Source organism: Mauremys reevesii, linkage group 8, assembly GCF_016161935.1.
Source record: "Mauremys reevesii isolate NIE-2019 linkage group 8, ASM1616193v1, whole genome shotgun sequence".
NCBI classification, from domain to species: Eukaryota; Metazoa; Chordata; order Testudines; family Geoemydidae; genus Mauremys; species Mauremys reevesii.
The window spans coordinates 28,734,171-28,757,766 of NC_052630.1; the positions used below are offsets into that span (position 1 = coordinate 28,734,171).

Here is a 23,596-nt window from a genome sequence, read left to right on the forward strand (position 1 = left end):
ACAGGTAAAAACACCAGACATACGTACATAAAACCAAAATTTTCATTACTTGCCCAACCAAAACAAAATCCACACTGTATATCCCACACCCTTTTCTTTCACCAAAGTCTGCAAGAATGGACAGGCTTTGCAGCACACCCTGCTGGTCAGCCGGACAGGGTTATGGCAGACCACGAAGGAGAAACGAGTTGAGAGTCTCACTGAAAGCTACCTGAGCCATCAGCCCTTTCCTTTCTAAACTGGTGGAGGTATTAGCTCAGGCCCTCTAGCAGGTCTAAAGTGCTGTGGCAGGCTACGAGGACAGGATGTCTATTAAGGTAGGCAGGTACCCAGGTGATACATTACATGCATTAAATGCATTACATTTAAGATTCTGTATTGCACATAGAAACAGACTGGTAACTAGTGCAGATCAAAGCATACCAGAGGCAGAGCGGTGAATGGGCAAGGAGACTAAGCTACCATCCTAGCCTGGAAATGGAACCTTCAGGGCCGTGTTGAGCCCCAGTGGTGGAGTGACATGGGTGACGCTTGCCTTGTTCCTAACCATGCACTGGATCACTGTGCTTTCTCTTACACCTGGGTCTGTCAATCTGGCACCTTTCAGTACACTGACCTTTTCAAAGCCACAATAAAATAATTACCGCACTCCTACAACATTCCCCCTTTTTTATTTGGTTCAATGAAATCCTAAAGAGGGGACATTGGTCATTCTAAAGTAATCTCTTTTCACAGGCCTCACCGCTTACAAAGAGCTGCTAGGCTGGCATATTTATACAGCTTCATGATCTTCCACAAGTCCAAAACCAAACCAAAACAACAGAAACAGAGACAGAAACTTTTGCATGCAGTTGGTTTGATATAATTATTTTGTTTGTTATTTAAATGACCACATTGGCATATGTGCTATTCATTTCACACCACGTTAGATTTTTAGAGCCATGATCTGAATTATATTGTTCCTTCCTAATGGGAAAAAAAAGGGTGTGTCAACATCTTTTTTTTTTTTTTAAATTCCAACTTTCAAATGATCATAACACCCCCGTTGTAACTTGCCGCCAAGTACCATGTGTTCCTCAGTTTTATTGTCTGCAGTGTCACTTAGGCAATCCTTTGCTCTCATTCCTAATATTAATCAAAATAATTAATAACATGGCATGGAAATATTCTCAGTCTTATGTGAAAACAACTTTTACAGAACCTCAGGGCTAAGGGTAATGCTGTCAAGAACTTCACAAGATTAAATAGGAAAAAGAAAAGTGTTCGTGGGGAATGTTGCCTGATTTTAGGGGATTAACATTATTGTTTATGTAATATAGGTTTAGGATGGAGCAATGGATGGAGACAGGCTGGCTGTTATCTATTGGGCTGACTTTTACAGCTTGCAAAGGAAAGATATATATATTTGAATTGTTAAGTAGTATGTTACAGTCCTCTTAATTGTGCTCAGTGAGCCAAAATAGGGGCGTTACCTCTGGCCACACCAGTAAGAGCTGACTACACACTACAGCTGTCCTCGTGATAAGTTACTCATTGGATACCTAATAGCGACTAATGTTCCACAGAGACTGGGATTCCCCTGCTCTTTCTCCTTCCCCTTCACACTGGAAAAAAAAAAGTGGAAGGTGCCAAGTGGAAATTTCAAATAGTCCTTAGCAATCACGGCCACTAGCAGCCAAAAGCTGATTGGCTTCACCAGTGGTAGACGTTACTGAGAGTGTGCCAGATCATGCTGTGCTGAGAAATTATTGACAATCAGGAGTAATGCTGATGCTTGATGAAGTTTAACAGACCTGAGACAAAACCTTGGATCCACCTATCTTGGATACTCCAATAATGCATTTCACAACAGATAAGAGTTACAGATCCAAACACCCACAAACAGGGGTGTAGTTTCAGAAAAATCAGAGGGGAGGAGCAAAGTTATGTCAGTATCCCCACTTCCACATTCCCACTGAGGCACACCTGAGGGGCTGGAGCAGTGGCATGCCAATCCTGTCCCTTGGAGGGGAGTGTCTCTCTCACTGATGGCTGGCTTGGGGCAGGGACTGGGGCCTGACCCAGGCCATTGCTGCTGCTTCCTATCCAGCCAGTGGAATACAGGATTGGTGCTAACAATGAGGTGATTAGGAGCCCTGGCCCAGACAGCTCCAGACTGGCTCTCACTCGCCTGGGGGGAGACACCGCAGTTCTGTTGACTGGCAAGGTCTGTACGTGGGGAGGGAAACTGCCTCCCACCTCATAGCAAATGATACCTCTGAGCACACAATTTTAGGAGAGGTTTCAGAGTAGCAGCCGTGTTAGTCTGCATCCGCAAAAAGAACAGGAGTACTTGTGGCACCTTAAAGACTAACAAATTTATTTTAGCATGAGCTTTCGAGCTGCCGAAGAAGTGAGCTGCAGCTCATGAAAGCTCATGCTAAAATAAATTTGTTAATTTTAGGAGAGAGGTGTTAAATTTAAACTTGGAACAGAATCTCATGGCTGATGGGCTCTTACTTTTATAACGGGCTGAGCCCAACCCCTGAACTCCGAATATATTTAAAGACCAGATCCACACTTCTTGGATTATTTTTTTACATGAGACTCTTCCTGCTGGACAGGGTTTACCATGCTCAACATTTAGAGATAAAAGCCAAGATTTTCCAACCCCAGATTTTGCCTCAATCCATTGTGTTTGTTCACTGAAATGAAGCAAACAGGAAAGTTGCAGCCAAAGTCCTTATGGAGACAGTCCATTCAGTTGCCAGGCAAGTGCACCAAGCCTATCTGCTAAAAATTCAATAAGAGGTTTTGTTGCAAAAATTTAAGGCTGGATGCACAGTAGCTGATTTCTAAACCTTCGTTCTGGACTCAACCTTTGCTTGACAAACAAAGAATCTTGAACTCATACGTTTTATCAGGAAAAATAATTATTTTAAAAATAATTTAAGGCTGCTTATGGTAAACTCCAATATTGGGGGAGATTTTTTTCACCTTCAAACTTTTCAGCAAGATTTTGAAAAGTAGGAGCCGAAAGTTTGACTCCTAATTCATATTTAAGTACTCAAGTAAGGGGCTTGATTTTCAGAAGTACTCAGAGCCAAGCAGCTAGCACTGCCCTTTGTGGTACCAGCGAAGCCAAGAGCTTAATGAGATGAAATGTGGGGAGAGAAGCAGAGATTCCAGCAATATTCCCACATGTTTGAGCAAAGACTGTGTTCTGCTTCTCTCCATTGACAAGATAAGGAAAAAGCTCATACAATCTCCCAAAAGAACACTGCTTCTTGTTTATGGTACCAGAGAAGATGTGGCCGTAGAACAAGATGCTGTAGTGTACTGATGCCCTGGGACATCTTTAAGGTGAGAAAGGACATCAAACCCTAATCAATCACAGAAATTTAAAGATAGACAAAACATATTACTTTGAAGAGAGATATCACTATAAGTGTTGTACAAACATAAGCTGTTAAATCATCTTAGTCTATTTCCCTGCCAAGCTTATGACAACATTCAGTGGGGATCTTTTACAGCATTGGTGGCAATTATGCTGTTAGATATTTATATAAGAATAACCATTTACATTAGCTCTGCTGAAGATTTTGTAAGGGACAAACCCTCAAGCATCAGGGCAAGAGTGAATTACTAACTAATGGCCGTTATTCAGAAATTCTGCCTTTTGGAAGGATATTCCACAAGTGTCCATTTTGAAGTTTCTTCCACCATCGTCTGAAGCATCTGATATTGGCACTGTCAGAGACAGGACACAGGCCTAGATGGACTATTGGGCTGACCCAATATAGTAATTCCTATCTTCTTATGTTGAAGAAGAACTGAAACTGGAATAAGATATGTCCCTGTGCTGAAGAAAATCCCTTTTGTGCCTATTAGTGTAGTACCGACATTATTTGTGGATAGTTTATCCTTCGGTTAGGTCCCTGTAATGCTTTCAAGGCTAATGGGAGATTTCCATTAACCTTGCATCCCCAAACACAGCAACTGAACAAATTTAGCCAAATTATGCTCCAATTTATGGGAGTAAGTCACAGGAATCTTCAGCCCACTTTTTTCCTTTGAAGTTGGCTGCATTTACTCTAATATCTAGCAGAAGATAAATTACAGCTTGCTTCTTTGTATACCAGTTGTTAAAATATAGCAATCTTCTTAGAATAATTTATATACAAGGATACCTGCTTACCTCTTGCTGGCATTTCTAACCTGCCCACTGAGTGCCGAATACAGTAATTAACATTCACACCGTTGTCTACAGAGTTGTCCACTCCTCCTAGATTTGGCAGTTTAGCATGCTGCCTTATTTATTGAATATTATAACTTGCTCTGAAAGTGGTTAGGTTTGTGCTTGGCTTCTAATCCTCTGGCAGGATGTTCACAGGTTGAGGCTAATCCACAAAGAGCACCCTATGTTCAGATCTCACAAGCTTTATCCTCCTAGGCAGTATTAGTCTCATTGTTCCATAGATGTGTAGCTGTCTTGGTGGGCCATGAATGCAGAGGAAGTCTGCCATTTGGGTCCCAAACCATGGGTGGCATTAAGGATTAGACTAGGGATTTGAACTGGCACCAGAAGCAAGCGGGGCACCAAGGTAGGGTGCAGAGCACCAATGTGATGCATTGTTCATGGATTTTCCTGCTAAGGAATCAGACTATTGTATTCTCAGTTGCTATGCTGCTTCTACCTTCAGTCCCAGCACAATAAATTACCAGAGTCTGACCTGAGGGAGGTAAACATGTGGATCGCTGTCAAGGAAAACTCAGACTGATTTCGATGCGAGCAGGAATGGGTCCAAGATCTTTGTATCAGTTATATGTATCCAGCTCTTTGATTTGATTCTGCAAGTGAAAACTTGGGGTTCTTGCTTTAGTCTTCTTTACAAAAAACAAACAAATTTCACATTTTCTGAGTAAATAAACTGGAAAACTTCAACCCAGAGCAAGAATCTCTTGGATGAAAGGATGGGTGCACCAAACCCTAATCATTAGTTGCTTTGTCTTTCAAGCAAATTATGGCTAAGGATGGTCTCATAGTTCTGAAACCAGCTAATAGTTAGGAAATTGTTTAGGCCTTAGATAGACATATAATAGCTCAAACCCTTGGTGAACTTACAGAAGAAATACTTCAAACCACACTATCAGAAAACTTCCAGCTTGTATGTGTGACACATGAACTAAAAACATACAAAGGCAAGAAACCAATCTAAAGAGCTATGATTCAGATAAGTTTAACTCAGCACTGCAATTGAGGCCCCTCACTGAGATTGTTCTGAGCCATCGCACCACAATGGTTAGTTATGTGAAGCAAGCTAGCGAAGCTCCATCAACTAGTGGCAACCACAAGACACCACAAAGCATCTTTCCTCCAGAGTAATTTTGTTTACTTAAGTGCTTGGCTTTGGACAGGCAATAGCACTGCAGTAAGCTGGGCCAGAGGGAGGGGCTCTAATCACTCACAAACAATGAATAGTGTTGAGTTGAAAAGGGAAAAAACAACACAAAAATCTGTGACAACAACATCTAAACCAAGAGACTGCAAAGTCCCCTGAGGTAAAAATGCTTTAGGCTCATCTTGCTAACATGCAACACCAGAAATGGTTTCTACTAATTTTTCTGCAATACAAGTTAATGGCGACAAATCTTTCACAAGGAAATAAACTATTTAAAACATTTGGGTTTCCAAGATGATAATCTTACAGCGCCCCCTTCCCCTCTCCTTCCCAGGATGCCATCTGTTTTAGGAAGAGGCCATTTTATTTAATATGAGTAAGTTTTTTGAAATTGTTTCCAAACCTGATCCCAATTTCCAGACCAAAGCGGGTTGAATACATTTGCTGAGACTCATTAGATCAGGCTCTTTAAAGAAATTTCTAGTGTTTCCCAAATTCCTTGTGGCATCTACTCATTTCTGATTCTGACTAAGGATAAAGAGTGCAGGGGTGTGTGAAATTAAAAAAAAAAGACACAAAAGTTTAACTAAAATGTTTCAAAAACTTCAAAGACCAGCTCAGGTTTGGGATTGGTCAGATTCTGGCCAAAAGTTCACATAAATTCATGGATGATCATTTGAGCTGCCAATCCCACAGGGATGACAGTGTTTGGATACCACCATTAAAACAGTAAGACAGTACATGCAAGACTGATGAGGGGGTGTCCTGGGTAAGAACAAGCTCTGGGTGTCTTTCTCTCAACCCATGTCCCCCCAACTCACATGAGAACAAGTCAAAAAGGAGCCTGGGAGGCAGATGGACAGCTAGATAAAGAACTCTAGGGAAAGGGAAATGCTGTGGGCTTTGTTAGAGACTCTTGGGGCAGACAGAGCTGGGGTACACGGAGGGGGATGGTTTTAAGCAAGATAGCTAGATATAGGCCTGGTCTACACTACGTGTTTAAACCGGTTTTAGGAGCATTAAACCGATTTAACGCCACACCCGTCCACACTAAGAGGCCCTTTATATCGATATAAAGGGCTCTTTAAACCGGTTTCTGTAATCCTCCCTAACGAGAGGAGTAGCGCTAATATTGGTATTACCATATCGGATTAGGGTTAGTGTGGCCGCAAATCGACGGTATTGGCCTCCGGGCGGTATCCCACAGTGCACCACTGACCGCTCTGGACAGCAATCTGAACTCGGATGCAGTGGCCAGGTAGACAGGAAAAGCCCCGCGAACTTTTGAATATCATTTCCTGTTTGCCCAGCGTGGAGCTCCGATCAGCACGGGTGGCGATGCAGTCCGAAATCAAAATCCAAAAAGAGCTCCAGCATGGACTGTATGGATGTGATCGCTGTATGGGCAGGCAAATCTGTTCTATCAGAGCTCCGTTACAGAAGACGAAATTCCAAAGCATTTTTAAAAAATCTCCAGACAGAAGCCACAGCAGGGACTCAGCACACTGCTGCGTGACAAACGTAACGGAAAGCCAAAGAATCAAATGGATGCTCATGGAGGGAGGGAGGGAGGGGGGACTGAGGACTCAAGCTATCCCACAGTTTCTGCAGTCTCTGAAAAGCATTTGCATTCTTGGCTGAGCTCCCAATGCCTGTAGTGTCAAACACATTGTCCGTGGTGGTTCAGGGCATAGCTCATCAATTTACCCCCCTCACCCACCCGCAGAAGTAAAAGGGAAAAAAATCCTCTCTTGACTCTTTTAAATGTCACCCTATGTTTACTGAATGCTGCTGATAGACGCGATGCTGCAGCAGTCAGCGGCAGCATCCTCGCTCCTCCTCCTCGGTGGCTGATGGTACAATATGGCTGATATCCATCGTCATCATCAGCCTTGTGGCAGATGGTGCAGTACAATAGGACTGGTATCCGTCTTCATCATCAGCCCGTGAGTGCTCCTGGCTGGTCTCCAGTGAGGTCGGCTGGGGGCGCCTGGGTAAAAAACTCCTGATCATTCCCAGTAGATGGTACAGAACGGCTGGTAACCATCTTCATCATAGCAACAGGGAGCTGAGCTCCATCAGCCCCCGCCCTTCATGTGTAAAGAAAAGATTCTGTTCTGCCTGGACTATCATAGCAGCGGGATGCTGGGCTCCTGTCCCCCACACTGCTTAATGTCCTGTCTGGACTATCATAGCAGCAGGATGCTGGGCTCCTCTCCCCCACACTGCTTAATGTCCTGTCTGGACTATCATAGAAGCTGGAGGCTGCCTTCCCCTCATTTTATCTCACTAACAAGTCACTGTTTCTTATTCCTGCATTCTTTATTACTTCATCACACAAATGGGGGGACACTGCAATGGTAGCCCAGGAAGGCTGGGGGAGAAGGGAATCAACAGGTGGGGTTGTTGCAGGGGCACCCCCAGTGAATGGCATACAGCTCATCATTTCTGCAGGATCTGACTAGGAGCTGCTGTGCTCTCTGATACACTGGTTCTCTAGTACACTTGCCCCATATTTTAGGCAGGACTGATTCTGTTTTTAGATACCATAAAGGAGAGATTGACTCAGGGAGTCATTCCCATTTTTGTCTTTTGCGCCCCCGGCCAATCTCAGCCAGGGGCACCTATGACAGCAGCAGATGGTACAGCACAAAAGGACTGGTAACCATCATCTCATTGCCAATTTACAATGGCATGGTAGATGGTACAGAACAGCTGATAACCATCTCTGCTATCATGCAAAAGCAAATGAATGCTGCTGTGTAGCGCTGCTGAATCGCCTCTGTCAGCGGCATCTAGTACACATACGGTGACACTGACAAAAGGCAAAACAGGCTCCATGGTTGGCATGCTAATGGCGTCTGCCAGGGCAATCCAGGGAAAAAGGGCGCGAAATGATTGTCTGCCGTTGCTTTCCCAAAGGAAGGAATGACTGACGACATTTACCCAGAACCACCCGCGACAATGATTTTTGCCCCATCAGGCACTGGGATCTCAACCCAGAATTCCAAGGGGCGGGGGAGACTGCGGGAACTATGGAATAGCTACGGAATAGCTACCCACAGTGCAACGCTCCAGAAATTGATGCTAGCCTCGGACCATGGACGCACACCGCCGAATTAATGTGCTTAGTGTGGCCGCATGCACTCGATTTTATACAATCTGTTTTACTAAACCAGTTTATGTAAAATCGGAATAATCCCATAGTGTAGATGTACCCATAGCCAAGTCCCAGGAAGGAAGTTAAGAGACTAGCAGAGTGAGGGAAGAGGCCATAAACAAAGGAAGATCAGAAAGGCTGAGATAGGAACCAAGTGGTAGGTTCCTGTTTTGCAGTCCATGGCTAGGAGTTCACCCGCCTTTCCCTGAATCAAGAGGAAAGATTGCTGAGACCATCAAGAGAGGGCTGTGGCCACAGAGGGCTCCAACAAACTGTTCAGCTAGTTTCTGGTCCATTGTTAACCTTAGACTTCTTCTGAACATCTATCCTGGAAGAAGTAGAGTGTTTTGTTTAGCTGTAGGGCTAAACTACCCTCCAGTGAGAGGAAAACGGAGGCAGGGAGAGTTAAGGACACTGTGTCACAGAGCCTAAATATGGCTTTAATTGCTTACATTTAGGCACACAGATTTGCAAGTGTTGAACTTAATGAATAAAAAGGAAAACATTATCTGGTCTTGTGGTTAAGGCGTTGAGTGAAGACATTCACGCCTTTCCCTTTTGTTTCAGTCATTGAATCTCTTTGTCACATTCAGCCAGTCACATGCCATTACTATGCCTCAGTATAGACTTCTGTAGATTATTCTTACCTATTTCAAAGAGTCTGTGAGGCTCAGTTCATTCATGTTTGTAAAGCACTTTGAGATCACTGGAAGAGAAGGAACTCAGAGAGTCAAGAATATTTTTAATAATACCAAAATCAGACCTCAGGTGTGGTAAATTCCTCCCCACTAAAGTCATTTACCATATTGGACATTTTTCATCTAGGTACAGCTAGTAAAGGAAAAAATTTGGAAAACTAGTCAGTGAAGAGAGATTTACAGCCTTCATTATTTTAACCAATGAAAGCACGATTCATACTTGGCATATTTTTCCCAAAAAGGGCATAATGGTAAAATGAGAGAGACAAGATAACAAAGCAGGGCGATTCTGAGGAAATAAAGGAAACCTTGGATACTTCCAAGAGAGACTGGCATAATGGAAAAACCAGGAATGCATGTAGCCCATTGGAGAATTCTGAATGTGGGAGAAAATTCCTTTCTGACCTCGCAGTGGTTAGCTTATTCTTTGAAGCATGATATTTCATTACTCTTATTTTAGCTTGCAAAATCATGTCATTAGTTATTAGGTTATCTTGCTCATTTTTTTTAAGATATAGCCACAATATTGTTATCCCTTTTGACCTGAGCAGTTTTGACAGAGCACATCCATCATGTACTGAGTTCAGTTTCCTTTTCACCCATCGCTAGCATACCAGTATTTTACCCTAAGATTTTTTGTTGCAGAGAATTCATCAGAATAATTACAAGGTCTGAATAAATATTCTGTTTGTACTAAAATTAGCCTGCAGTTAATTTGAGTGACCCTGAGCTCACATTTCACAAGGACCTTCACATTTTTAAAAAACACAAAGTTCCGCTAACTCTTCTCCTCTCCAAGTGATTTTTTCAGCCTTTCATTATATGCAAGTCTATCACACCTCCACAACCATGCATACTACTGGTCTCCAGACTTTCAGCCTTATTGTTTATAGTTATAATCAAATTTGTTTCAATTGCAATCAAAAGTTATTGGCTGTACAAAGGGTTAATATTATAGGCCCCAGATATTGTATTCTATATCCGGCAGTGTGTATCATGCATCTGAAACTAGAATCAGTTCCAAGGAGTTTAACTGCAAAGCAATTTGATGATCTGATGAACAGCTTACAAAAGGCAATATTCAGTCATTCATTCTGGTAATAGTGAGCTGGATTATGATTGAAAATATCTGCAAATCTGACTCTGAAGTGTCATAAAAATTCTTTGGCCATGACCAGAAATGATTCACTGACAGGTACTACCTGCAGAAAAATCCCACTCCATCCTCTTTTCTCTGTTTTTCTCTGCAAGAGCCATTATATCCCAACATGAGGCTGTTAAAAAGGACAGATCAGGTCCATTGTGCATTGGATCCAGTTCCTTGCTAGCTATCTCTTGCTTAGCTGCTCAAATACACTTCCTTTTGTAAACCTAAAGCCGTTATCACCATATAAGGAGTTCTATTTGATATCAGCAAGGTAAGGCTCACATACATGCAGTACATGTAAGAACAATTGGCTCAACATACTAGAAACAAAGTTCTTTGCTCTGGGCCAGCCTAAGCTTTGCCGAGTATTTTGGCAGAAGGAGTAGATAAAAACTCTAATAAATTTTCATTCAAGTCATAAGGCTTTTCCCAGCCAAAGATTTACACAGACCTCTCATATTGGCCATAAAAAAGCATTTTAAAAGAGTTTGGGAAATTCTAGAAGACTTCCCTGTCACTTACCAGGCCACTCCAACTTTATACTTATTAATTCCAGTGATATGTAATACCCTCCAGCTTACGAGAAGCCCGTCATTAGTGCACCATGCTCTAGAGTAACAAACCTATTTCAAAGCATCAAAATAGGAACTAACTCTGTATACTGAGCAGAGGAGATCAGGCTTGAGTGGCTTCTGATGAGTGAAGTATCTACTCCAGCAGTCATCTGAGAGGCAGCATTTTTACATTTTTGAGCTGAGAGGGTTCCTAACCCTACAGAAGATTTAGGAAGGAAGACATCTAAAGCACAGGACAGAGAGTGAGGAGATCTGGGTTCTATTTCTAGCTCTCTCACTGACTCACTTTGTGACTGAGGGAACTCTGTGCCTTAGTTCCCCATCTGTAAAATGGAGGTGACTTAACCGAGGTATTGTCATGGTTGGTTCATTAATACATGCAATGCTTTGAGTTCTTTAGATGGACGTTATTTTATAAGTGTTACTATTATAGTATAATTTGAAACAGAAATCACTTTTATTCTCAGAAATGCTAAGCAGACGTATACTGAGCTAACTCAGTACTGGAAACATTTTTGTGGAAAAGTACAAATTTCTCTAACCAACAGATGAACCTGAGGATTTCTTGTTTATATAATTTTAACTGTAGTTCCAGTAACTGCGATGAGTACTTCAGACCTAGGGAAGGGCATGTGTAAAAAATATGCCAAGACAGTAATAGATTTTCCCCTCTGACTCTTCCCAAAAGCCTTCTTCTGATATGAATTACACTCTCTCGGGGTAGCAGTGATCTCTCTGGATGAAGGGTCAGACATATTGCTGGAGCAGCATCTTGGCAAAACTATCCCCTTTTCTTGCCTCTGTTTTCTGGATGAGCAGGAATTCACTGACAACACACTTGCAATTTGGATACTTTAAAATCTACTCAGAATCCGGGTTAATTCCATGTATGTGATCTAACCAAGTGGGAGTGGACCAGTTTCTTATGATGCCCCAGGTGGCTGGAAGTTCCTTCAACTGCTCCCCTCAGTTCCTATGCCCTTTGGCTGGGGTCCTTCCTTACCTGTGTAATTAGGAGGGCAGAGACAGACATAGTTGTTGATTCCATCCATGCACGTGGAGTTATTCTCACAATCATTATCTTCACAGTCATCTGGGTTTATTTCACATCTCTCCCCCTCATACCCTAGAGGGCAAGAACAGCTTTGGAGGGGGATAGAAAAAAACAGAGGAAAAGTTAGTTTGGATTTCAGAATTTGCTTTTGAGCAGGGAGGAAGTACTGGAGTGGGATGAAAACTGATACAGATGAGCTGTACTCTCTGCTGCTACAACGCAGCAGCATTCACATTACTAGCGAGTAAGGAGGATGAGGCCCTCTTCTAGCAGCTGAAGTGTGAAAACCAAGGGAAAACCTAATATCTGGACAGTCTCTACGGAAAAGGATAAATGGACACAAATCGGATATTAGGAATGGCAACATACAAAAACCTGTAAGAGAACACTTCAACCTCCTTGGCCACACAATAGCAGATCTTAAGGTGGCCATCCTGCAGGAAAACAACTTCAGGACCAGACTTCAAAGAGAAACTGCTGAGCTTCAGTTCATCTGCAAATTTGACACCATCAGCTCAGGATTAAACAAAGACTGTGAATGGCTTGCCAACTACAAAACCAGTTTCTCCTCCCTTGGTTTTCACACTTCAGCTGCTAGAAGAGAGCCTCATCCTCCCTGATTGAACTAACCTCGTTATCTCTAGCTTGCTTCTTGCTTGCATATATATACCTGCCCCTGGAAATTTCCACTACATGCATCCGACAAAGTGGGTATTCACCCACGAAAGCTCATGCTCCAAAACATTTGTTAGTCTATAAGGTGCCACAGGACTCTTTGCTGCTAACATGGCTACCCCTCTGACACTATATTCCTATACTCATCTACAGAAAAGGTACAGCATGGGCAGAAGAATTCATCTCCCCTGCACCTCCATTGCCCTGCTTGATGATGTGCCTCATCCCTGTACGGGAATGAACAACTCTAGGGTGACAGGTTAAGCTCACTCACCAAGGCTAATCAAATTCTTGGTTTCTCTGCATAGCCAACAAGGGTGTCGATTGCTACCACAGTGTTGGTTATGTAGGCACCAGTCCATCAAGAACAGGACTGAGGACACCAACACACATCATTACACGTGAATAGTAAGCTTTTAAATGGCTCTAACTCTTTCACCATTAACAACCTAGACTGGATTTGAATTAGGAAGGTAGAAGTGAAAGTTTTCATCTCATTATCAGCTTGTCTCCAATCCAAACAACAAATGTTTGTTAATGGATTTTCCAAACAGACTACTTTCACTGTTAAGGAATCAGCACTTTTTCAGCTCCTTCAGTACCATGAAGAATCAACTAGGAAAGAGTAATTAAATTAAATGGTGTGATTGTCTACATCCTAAGTATTTATGACTCCCAATACCTGAAGAAGAGCTCTCTGTAAGTTTGAAAGTTAGTCGCCCTCACTAACAGAAGTTGGTGCAATAAAAGGTATTACCTCACCTACCTTGTCTCCCAATCCCTTGGTAACATACCCAAACAACAGACTAAATAAACAAGGACAGAAATACTGGGTTTGTAAGGACTTGGACACAGAACTACTGCACTAAATACTTTATTTTCTGAAAATGTAGAGTGTGCCAACTTAAGGGAGTATGGAGGACTAGATGGCAGTGCAGAAAGGGCTACATTGTCCCCTAGAGTCTCCATGTTAAATTTTTAGGATATCTAGTTGTTATAGTTGTGAAGAAAACCTTGAAAATGTGATCCAAGTGTAAACCAATGCAGAGGGACTGAGTTTGCAGAGAGCCTTAAACTCTATGAGGAGCAGAGTGGAGCTGAGGTTGTGGGGTCTAGTGTAGAATCAGCTGAGCATGGTCTCAGGCAGCCTTCAACAGTTTGCATATATGGGGGAAATGGATGGACTGGAAAGGTTGGGAGTTGGCTGGTTCAGAGACTCATCACAGGAATGTATTGCCCCATCAATACTCAGGAATAGCCCCTGATTCAGGAATTTATATAGCTGCCCTTTACTCGTAGACAAGGACAGTTAGGGGTTTTGTTCCAACTGGGCCTATTAAAACATAACTGCAAAACCACATTGTAAAGCAAATCCTGGCTTGCCTTTGTCTACAGGACGGCATAGCCCAGTGAACGGAGCACTAAGGGGTCCTGGGCTCTATTTCCAGTTCTGCCACTGGCCTGCTGGGTAACCTTGGGCAAATCACTTCTCCTCTCTGTGCCTCAACTTCATCTCCAAAATGGGGATAATGATACTGACCCTGTTTGTAAAGGGTTGTGAGATTGACAGATTAAAAGTTCTAAAGAAGAGGTAAGTATTAATTTATTATTATTATTACTACTGCTGCTGCCTGGAGTGGAAAGCACCAGTGCCACCGTGTCAACTGCCAGCCACTGACTGCTGAATCAAGACTATTTCCAAATGCAGACAAGGCTTGTGCACAGTGCTAATGTTTACTGCTCAGGTGGCCAGGCTGGGAAGGGAGTACTTATCATGGAGGTGTGGGTAGGACTGATGCATATAGACAAGGGTTGGTGTTCTGTGGAGGCTCTGCACTGAAGAAACAGGGAGGGTTTGGTAGCTGTTAGCAGAGCCACAGACTCTAGACTGGGTGCATGGATCCACTATGGTGAGTATGACGCTGGCTTCCTCCTCTGCTCTAAGGATTGGCTGCACATGAACACTCCACACATGCCTCAGCACGACCTCAAGGAGTAAACTTGGGTTTCCCTGAAACATGGGCAGCCGAAACATCCACTCCCATGGAAACCCAGGGAATAAAAACTGTGAAGGAAAGTGTAAGAGAGAGAGAAAGAAAGAGTTTGCTCATGCTCTCTCAACCCAGTCACAACAGGAAAGCTTCCAGAAGGGGATTAGCACAAGTGAATAGGTTAGCAGCAGACAGCTACGTTCCTTCAGACCTATACTGACCATTCACAGGTCATGAGAGCTAGAAGGGAGGGGATAGTCTTCAGAGCGAATGACTAAAAACAAATGGCTCCAATCAATTCAATTTAAAACACAATAAATCAATATGAAATATTTTCTTTATCTGGCTCTACCTCATTAGTACCAATAAAAAATGTCCTCTTTCTGACCCTGCAACGATCCAGGGGATCGCAGGAGGAGATAAGGAAGAGAAGAGCTGGCACAGCACCTTTTGTGGCAAGGGGAGCGGAAGGAGGGTAAAGAAATCTAACTGAACAAAGTCGTGAATTTATCATGTCACCCATTTCCATTACAAAACCCTATTTTTCAGGGGTTTATGACTCAGCCTTAAAAATGTGCTCCAGGCTGCAACTTGGCATTCAAGGTCTCAATTTGGGAGGAGACTTCTTTTTTTCAATGTAAAGGAAAACAATAAAAGAAGATTGTGCCGGTGATTTTTATATTATATGACTATTCCACCCTCTTCTTGCCACATCCTGACTGGGACTGTATGTAATGAAACACTGCTGTAGTAATGGTCCAGTGCACCAAAATTTACAACAGGGACATTACGGGGATTGTTATTGTACAATATTGCAATTGGAGGGTTTGTTGGGCTTTTGTTAAGAATGGAAATGTCACCATAATTAATGAAATTTGGCAACCAGTTACTCTTTTCTAGGGCAAGTCTTTGCTTTATTATTTACATGTCATTCTTTATTTCAATTTGTGGTCAGTTGTTCCAATTCAGAGATCTGGGTGCAAGCATAGGCTTGAAGTGGTTTCCATCACATACAGGGTTTACAGTTTGGTTCAATGGCGCTCGGCATATATCATCGGTGCAAGTGGAAATTAAATGATAAAACATACAAATTAGAACTCTGGATTGTATGGTGGAAGAGTTGTCAGTTGGGAAGATCTGCACATATTTTCCCAACACAGCCTGGAAGAAAAGTATGAGGTTTTCAGTGTAATCTGAAGGACATCAAATTGGGGTTCCTGCTAAACAATGGTGAAAGTAAGCTCTAGTCAGGGGCGGCTCTAGGCACCAGCAAAACAAGCTGGTGCCTAGGGCGGCAAAATCTAGGGGGTGTCCCCTGCGGCCGGGGGGGGGGGGCAGGCTGGGCCGGCGGACCTGCCGCAGTCATGCCTGCGGGAGGTCCACCGGAGCCCGGGGACGACTGGACCTGCCGCAGGCATGACTGCGGAGGGGGCGCTCGTCCTGCGGCTCGGCTGGATCTCCCGCAGGCATGACTGCGGCAGCTCAAGCGGAGCCGCCGGACCCGCGAGCCGGTCCAGCCGAGCCACGCGGGACCAGCGGTCCCTCTGCAGTCATGCCCGCGGGAGGTCCGCTGCTCCCGCGGCTCCGGGGCGCCTGCCGCGCATGACTGCTTGGGGCAGCCAAAAACGTAGAGCCGCCCCTGGCTCTAGTTACGAGTATACAGCATGGCCCAGTGGATTAAGACTCAGGAGACCTGAGTTCTATTCTTGGCTCTGCTGGGTGACCTTGGCCACATCACCCCACCATATGCCTCAGTTTACCCATCTGTGTAATGGAGATAACAAAGGCCTCTTTTCTAAAGTGCTTTGAGATCTGCTGATGAAAAGTGCTATATAAGCACTAGTTATTATTATTACTGAAAACTTCCTGGGCTCTAGCCTGCTGTTGATTAAGCTATGGGACTGTTTACCTGAGCACTCAAATGTTACAGTTTCACATAGGGAGAGGTGGTCTCCTGGATACTGTCACCAAAACCATTAAAAAATTAAAATTCAGCCTGCTCTTCAAGTTCAGTTATTTCATGACACTGCTGTTCTCAAAGACCCTGATGCTCCTGACTATAATTTCCCTTTTACTGTCCTGCAGTATCCTGGGCACAAGTTAGTTGCTTCCTTCTACCCCAGAAGTGGCTGCCCTTCAGAGGTGCAGTATCTACAGAACTTCTGAAGTGCTTTGGGGTGAAAAAAACAAAAATTCTTAGAAGTTGGCTCTACTCTGAAAAGTGATTATGTAAAATTATCAACATCTTACACAACAGACCAGCTTCTTGTGCATATTTAGACATAGATATGTTGATCAAGTGATTATGGCTTTTTACTTCTTCTTACACTGTGGTCTATTATTTCTTCTGCATCATCAAAATCCTAACATACGAAGTTCAACTTCCGGGATCAATCCAATTCATCCATGCAACTGAAGGCATAATTTGAAGACAGTGGGGTTGCACAGTTGCCACTGAGGGCAGAATATGGTCTACAGAACCTTTATTACGAGGGAAAATGCATGATATGGAAAAAAAACAAATGATTTTCGGATTCCAGGTTGAGTTTTCAGAACTGGCTATTAGAAATACATAACTTTTTACTTGTAAACTGAGCACATTTATAAGGAGCCATTGAGATGCAATGGAACAAGGAACTTAACCGTGCCATTGTTAGAGTCACTTTTCAGAGCTGAACTGTATAGGCAGCAAACTCAAAATGGTTGGCTGCACTTGTCCATGCTATGATTAATCATTTTTGTATTTGGATAACAAAATAAATACACAGACGATATATCATGCTTTAAAAAGTCAGCTCTTGTGTAAACAGAGTAAATCTTTTCAAGAAAACTATGGCTTTTTGGCAGATGAACTTTGTGCACCTGCATAACAAGTGAATGACTTGATAGCCTGTAAGAGTTTCATTTATCCTTGATCAATGAGGCATTGACATTGCAGAATTTATCAGCTTCAGGTTTTTACATAGATAAGTGAACTTAGTGTTTGTGGAAGGCATAGGACTAATAGTCCTTGACAATGAAGCTCTCTTTATATACAGAATTGGACAGAGCAACACAAGACTATGTAAGTTTCCTCACACTTCACTGTCAATGATCTGCTGTTTATCGGGCGCTAAATCTGAGTTAGAATGGGTAGCTCTGTCTCCATGACCCAGGCGGTCCTTGATTGCAGTCTCAGCGGAGTGACTACAAGATACTAAATGACACTATTGGCTTTTGTGACACAGATGTACTTGACACTATTGTGGCATTTATGAATCCCACCAAGCAGCTTTCACTGTGTGACCTTTGTCCTAGCTGACCGAGTCGGAGTTGAAGCAGCAATTTAGAGGAAGGGAAGGCTTTATGTTCTATTACCAATCCCCTGAGCTACCTAGTTTCATTTATTTATTTTATTTATTTTGAAAGAAAACAAATCCACCATGATAAAAGGCATGAAAATGATTCAGAGTAAAAAAAATGTTTAAGAAAAAAATGGCGACAAGAGAATGGATCTGAGAACTCGAGCTGAACCTAAGCCCTTCACCCACTCCATTGTGGCTAGCTATTACAGCAACAAAAATGAGAAGTGAAATCACCTGCTGTTTAGAGCCCCTTGCCCTATCTATGCACAGCCAGAGGGGTGTGTGTGCGAGGACACAGTCTCAGCCTTAACTGTGAATTTCCTGCCTTGGGCTGGCTTATGTCACCACCTTACCATTATTTAAAGGGTAATTTCGCTTGTCTGTGACTACAGAAACTTGAGAGTTAAACCACTTGGCATTTTATAGGGAGGAAAGCTTTAGCTTAAGTTTCCTTTTACAAGAGTAAAGATTTGACAAGCTTGGCAGCTGAGTTTGTATATTAATGTATTCCTCCAGGGAAGAAAATCTATAGAAGATATAATTTCTTTCACAGGCCACACAACTAAAAACTCCAAGGGGGCCTCTCATTAAAACATTTTTTTTGACATTCACTTCCTCACAGAATACAACCTAAGAGGATATTTTCTCATTTTGATGCACACAAATGTATGCATGTAGCTCCAGTGGCTGCCAACAGGAGCAGCACATCCATGGGAGAGAGAAGATTTCCCTCCAGACAATCACTGCTCAAAATGTTTCCTCATCTTCCTCCTCTAGCTCTCCGCCACTCCTAAATCTATCAGTGCAGATCCTTTTAGATAATGCCTTATACTTCTATAGTACATCTCCTCTAGCAGGATGAGATCCCAAGGGACTTGTAATACGGTGGCCATCATCAGAGCACCTCCTCATGGCCAAAGGTTGCTCTGCGACAACCTGCCTCTGTTTTCCACATTTTCACTGGGTACCAAAGATTCACCTCATTTTCCTCTTGTACCAGAGGCTGATTTAAGTGCCTGCATTCCCCCAGCATGTGGGACACAGCAAGGCTTCTCCCCAGCTAAACAAGCACTCATTGCCACGCCCAATCGCCTTTAAATAAGTCTATTTGTCCAAATATTATCCCATAATAGACAAAACACAGTTCCTCAGCTCACCCTTTCTCCTACAGTATCATCGCCTCTCCTCCAAGGGTCTTTGGTAATCATGCTTTTTGCAACTTCCCAGTCCCAGCAAACTTCCCTTCTCACAGGCAGATCTCATTCAGCCAGCTCTGCTCCCAGCCAGTTCTGTTCCCTTTGGGAACACTGGCCACAGGGCTACCTCCCTGACCATCTGGCCACTTGTTCCAGGATCCACCACTGGAGTAAGCTCCCTCAGTGGTTCCTCTCCTCAGGCACAGCCAGTCCCAAACACTCCTCCTCTTCCTGCTCTCCAACAGGACTTTATAGCTCCAGGTTTAGCCTGGCCCCCTTTACTTGGCTCAGTTGCGCCCACCTGCTCTGACTTGGGGGCAGTGGGCCTGGTCTACCCACAGGGACTAGCTACTCAGTGACAGTGTTGTAGACTGAATATATAAAAGGGAATTGATGGAAAGCAGAGGTGTGTGGGGGACAGACAAGCCTTTTCATAGAGGATTTTGAGATTTCAAAATTTGACTTCATTCCAAATCGGAGCAAAAACAGAAACCTTCAGAATTGTCCATGAAGAATTATTTTAAAAAAATGGTTATGGGTCATTTGAAACATTATCTTTTGGAAAAACTAATGTTTCAATTTCGACTTGTTAACATTTTTGCATTATAATAAATATATAATATGATAAAAAATAAAATTCAAGATGAAATGTAATTTCACAATGAGAAATGGAGACATTCCATTATGAAAATGTCAAAACAGGATGTTTGGACACCGTTGGGACCTTTTTTGCATTTTTTTTCTAAACAAAATTCTGGCAAAATTGACTTGATTTCACAATGCATTTCAATTTTGACAGAACTGCATGTTCCAGTGGAATACTGTTCCATCAAAATTTTCTCTGATCAGCTTTAAAAGAAAGCCTGATTCATGGAAAATGTATTTGATGATGTACTACACAGTATAATCCTCAGTTGGCTAAGGGTGGCCTAGCCAACCTAAACAGCATTTTCCCCATCTGTGACCCTTACAATTCTGTGTCTCACTTCAGCCATCATTGATATGCTGCATATGGGAAAAGACAAAGCAGTTATTCCTGCAACGGGAACACCACGTAAGCCTTTTGTCCTGTATGCAACTGGAACTACAGTACGAGGGAGTTTTGAGTAAAAGATAGCATAAATGCTTTAGTAGCAATTTTTTCATGACCGTAGCAACTAATGTCCAAAAAGCATGCTAGCATCTTTAACGCAGATAAGTGGCCAGAGCCTTAGTGTCATGTTTCAGCTGAAAAACAACCCCTCTGTGCAGTGCAAAGTCCCTTAGACACACAGGACAACTGGAGAAACACTACCTCAGAGGCAAGAGTAATTTTTTCTAAATCACCACCATCAGCACTTCATGCAACTTCCCGGGTTCCCCTTGGAAGTCTCCTATCTGAGCAATGTCTAGGCTGCACCCTGTTCATGTGGGGAGACTGAAGCCCAAGATGTTAAGTTATAGAGGTTGTTCTCTTATGGGCACTAACATAAACTGACACAACCTCTCAGTTGTTCGATTGTTTCTTTAAAGCCTATTTGACTATGAGATTCTTCAGCATGAAAACATTTTGCATCTGGCTGTCTAGCAACAGATGCTCATTTTACAAATTAAAAAAGGGTGTGTGTGTGTGTGTGTGTGTGTGTTTGAAATGCCCCAAGGAAAATTAGTCTCTGGATAACACAAAGCAGATCAGGGGAATGCTCAAAACAGCTTTTAGAGAGAGTCCCATTACGAGAAAATAAGGAGGCCTGTTTTAGAGGAAACAATATGTCACCAATGAAACCAAATTAATTTCATGTCTAGCAAGGAGAATTATTTGTCACGTATGGCAGTTTCAATAAAGAAGCCATTAGACTTCATTAGTGTAAAATAGACAAATGTAAGGTAAATTCATCTCATCTTGCTTTAAATGCAATTCGCTCTCCACTACCTGAATCCGTCTTTATTTGCCTCAGTGAGATGGCAGGTCCCTCCATTCTGGCATGGATTCTGAATGCAGGCATTAATGGGCATATTGCAGTCTCGACCCTATTGGGAAAAAGTTCAAGAGAAATTCAGTTAGTAACACACAGAGCAGCTGGACTAATCTATCTTGTGTATTGGGCTTTGTTTTCATTTTCCCATTTGCATTGACAGAAAGAATGTAGTCTTCAGAGCAGTCACATCACCTAGCATTCTTTACTGAATGGCAGACATTGCTTAAACCAGGCTTTTGGGAAGGCAGGGCTACAATAATGGCTAGTATTGGTGAGTGTATCGGGCTACTGTTTGGGTTTGAAGTCTCTGGCTAGTTATTTTTTCACCTGTTGGTTTGGAGAAAGCTGTTGGGTTTAACTTTATAGAATATACTTTATTCTTTAATATTAATTACACATTGAAATGAGCAAATAATTCTGATGAGAGGTACACCCAGAGCAGTGCAGAGTCAGTATGCACTCAGCAGCACTTACAAGGACTCAGTCAAGTGTTATGGCAGCACACAGAACTCAATACTAAGGATGGCCAAAACTTGAAGGTAAAAGCTTATGTTTTCTGGGAGGAGGTCCAGCTGAAATTCCTCTACAAAATACAGTGACATCTATTCAAAATAGCATCCTTACTAAGCAGCCTTGTGTTTTTAAGAGAACATCCACAAATATCTTCAAGTGCATCAGCTACTATAATTCCGTCCCATCTTTACTAGAAGATTACCTGTGTTAAGCAACTGATTTTTGTTGGTCCTTTGAGTGGCTGTTAAAGCAGGTTCACCTGGATTTGTATCCTGCTGGTTAAAGCTGAATTTGCTATGGAGTTGATATCTACATCTTAGTACTGGTCCTTTCCTTTGAGTTATTTCAGAACAGATTATAAATTTAGGAAAAGTCTCTGGTCTGCCAAAGTCTGCGCAATCACAGGAAACTGAAGGGATCTGCCCAGTGGTTTTAGGGGATGATCCCTTAGCAGTGTCTCTCTCTATTTGATTTGCATCACCAAGTAATCCATTGAGTCAATTCTGTCAATAAATAACCACATTCTAAGCTAAGAAAAATATTTCAACTTAAACTAAAAGGTTATTGAAATAACATTTTTCATTTAAAATCACGGTTCACATCCTGTGTTACTATAATAATATTTTTGTGACTAATCTGTAATAGTCTTTACAGGGGAAGCAGTCCCCTGAGTCAACAGGGGCAGAAGAAGTGGCTGCATGCAACACTGGAGAACCTAGCTTTCATTTTAGTGTTCAGTGGCAGGTTTGATGATTTGCCTTCGGCTGGATTCAGGTTTGGTTAACTTCTTGCAGATCTGTCTGCACTCAGAACAAGATGTATATATATGATATGCTGTCCCCAAGGCCCTCTCTTAATTGTTACATCTTGCAGTGCTCAGTCAAAATATAGGCTCCAATCCTGCAACTGGGTCCCAGACGGGTGCAAGGGTCCACATCCATTGATCCAACTGCAGGATCAGGGCTGGAAAGGAAGCTTATCAGGGTTGTTTCAATGGCAGCTGAAGCGCCTATCATGTATAAATACTATGTAAATACCAACAATCCAAAACCCCTGCAGGCTTGCTACCCTGGCATTGATGCAGTCTCATCAGTTTCAACTAGTCAGGAATTTTAGAAAACAACCAGTAGTCATGAGGAGCTATAGAGAAATTGTTGAATATGGTTGATAGCTGCTTTTCCCTCACATTGCTCATGATGTATATTCCATCTAGGTGCTTATATGCTCCCCACCCCAGTTACCATAGATCTGAGTCCCGCAAATGTTAATGATCAACATAGTGTGAGGTAGGGAAATATTCCCATTTTACAGATGGGAGAAACCAAGGCAGAGAGAGACTAAGTACCTTGACAAGGTCACACAGAAGTCTGTGGCAGAAATGGGAGTTGAAACCACAGTTCCTGAGTGCAAATCCATTGGTTTAGCCACAAACACACCAACCCCAGCCATTAGGCAGAGGGGAAGGCTTGTGTTCGTTGTGCTTGTTTGTTTTCTCTCCAGGCCAAAAGAAGAAAGGGAGAACATCCATCAGGATGCTCCGATTCTGAAGGTCAGGGAAGCAGAAGACCAAGGTCCAAAAAGCAGGAGCCAGACCTGATCAAATACCAGAATGACTGGGGACTAGCAGAGCCCACTCCCCAAATTAAGAAGAATGAGTGGGCATGGTGGGGCTTTGCTCAGGAACTGGCACAGGTACCTTCTGCTTCACCGATACCCAAGCCTCTGCCAAACAGCTTGGCATTCTCCATTTGAATCATTCACTTTAACAGGTCTCGGGGAAGAGGGGAGGATGCTGAAAGCAAAGAGGAAAGCTCATGCAGCTTTTGTTTTGGCACCATGTGTTCCACAGCACTTACAGGATGCCAACCACATCTAATACACTACCACCTGCTGCAGTGTTGCCT

General features: G+C 42.8%; 1 protein-coding gene across 7 annotated transcripts in view; it reads right to left on the minus strand.

Annotated features, from left to right (window-relative positions):
• SLIT3 (slit guidance ligand 3) overlaps nucleotides 1-23,596 on the minus strand; it is a 781,907-nt gene that overhangs the window by 62,073 nt on the left and 696,238 nt on the right. For all 7 annotated transcript variants that reach the window (XM_039485327.1, XM_039485326.1, XM_039485332.1 and 4 more), the window contains 2 exons: nucleotides 21,134-21,231; nucleotides 11,965-12,104 (listed from right to left, as the gene is read on the minus strand). In XM_039485327.1, coding sequence (XP_039341261.1) covers nucleotides 11,965-12,104; nucleotides 21,134-21,231 — 238 coding nt within the window. The remainder of the gene's footprint in view (nucleotides 1-11,964; nucleotides 12,105-21,133; nucleotides 21,232-23,596) is intronic.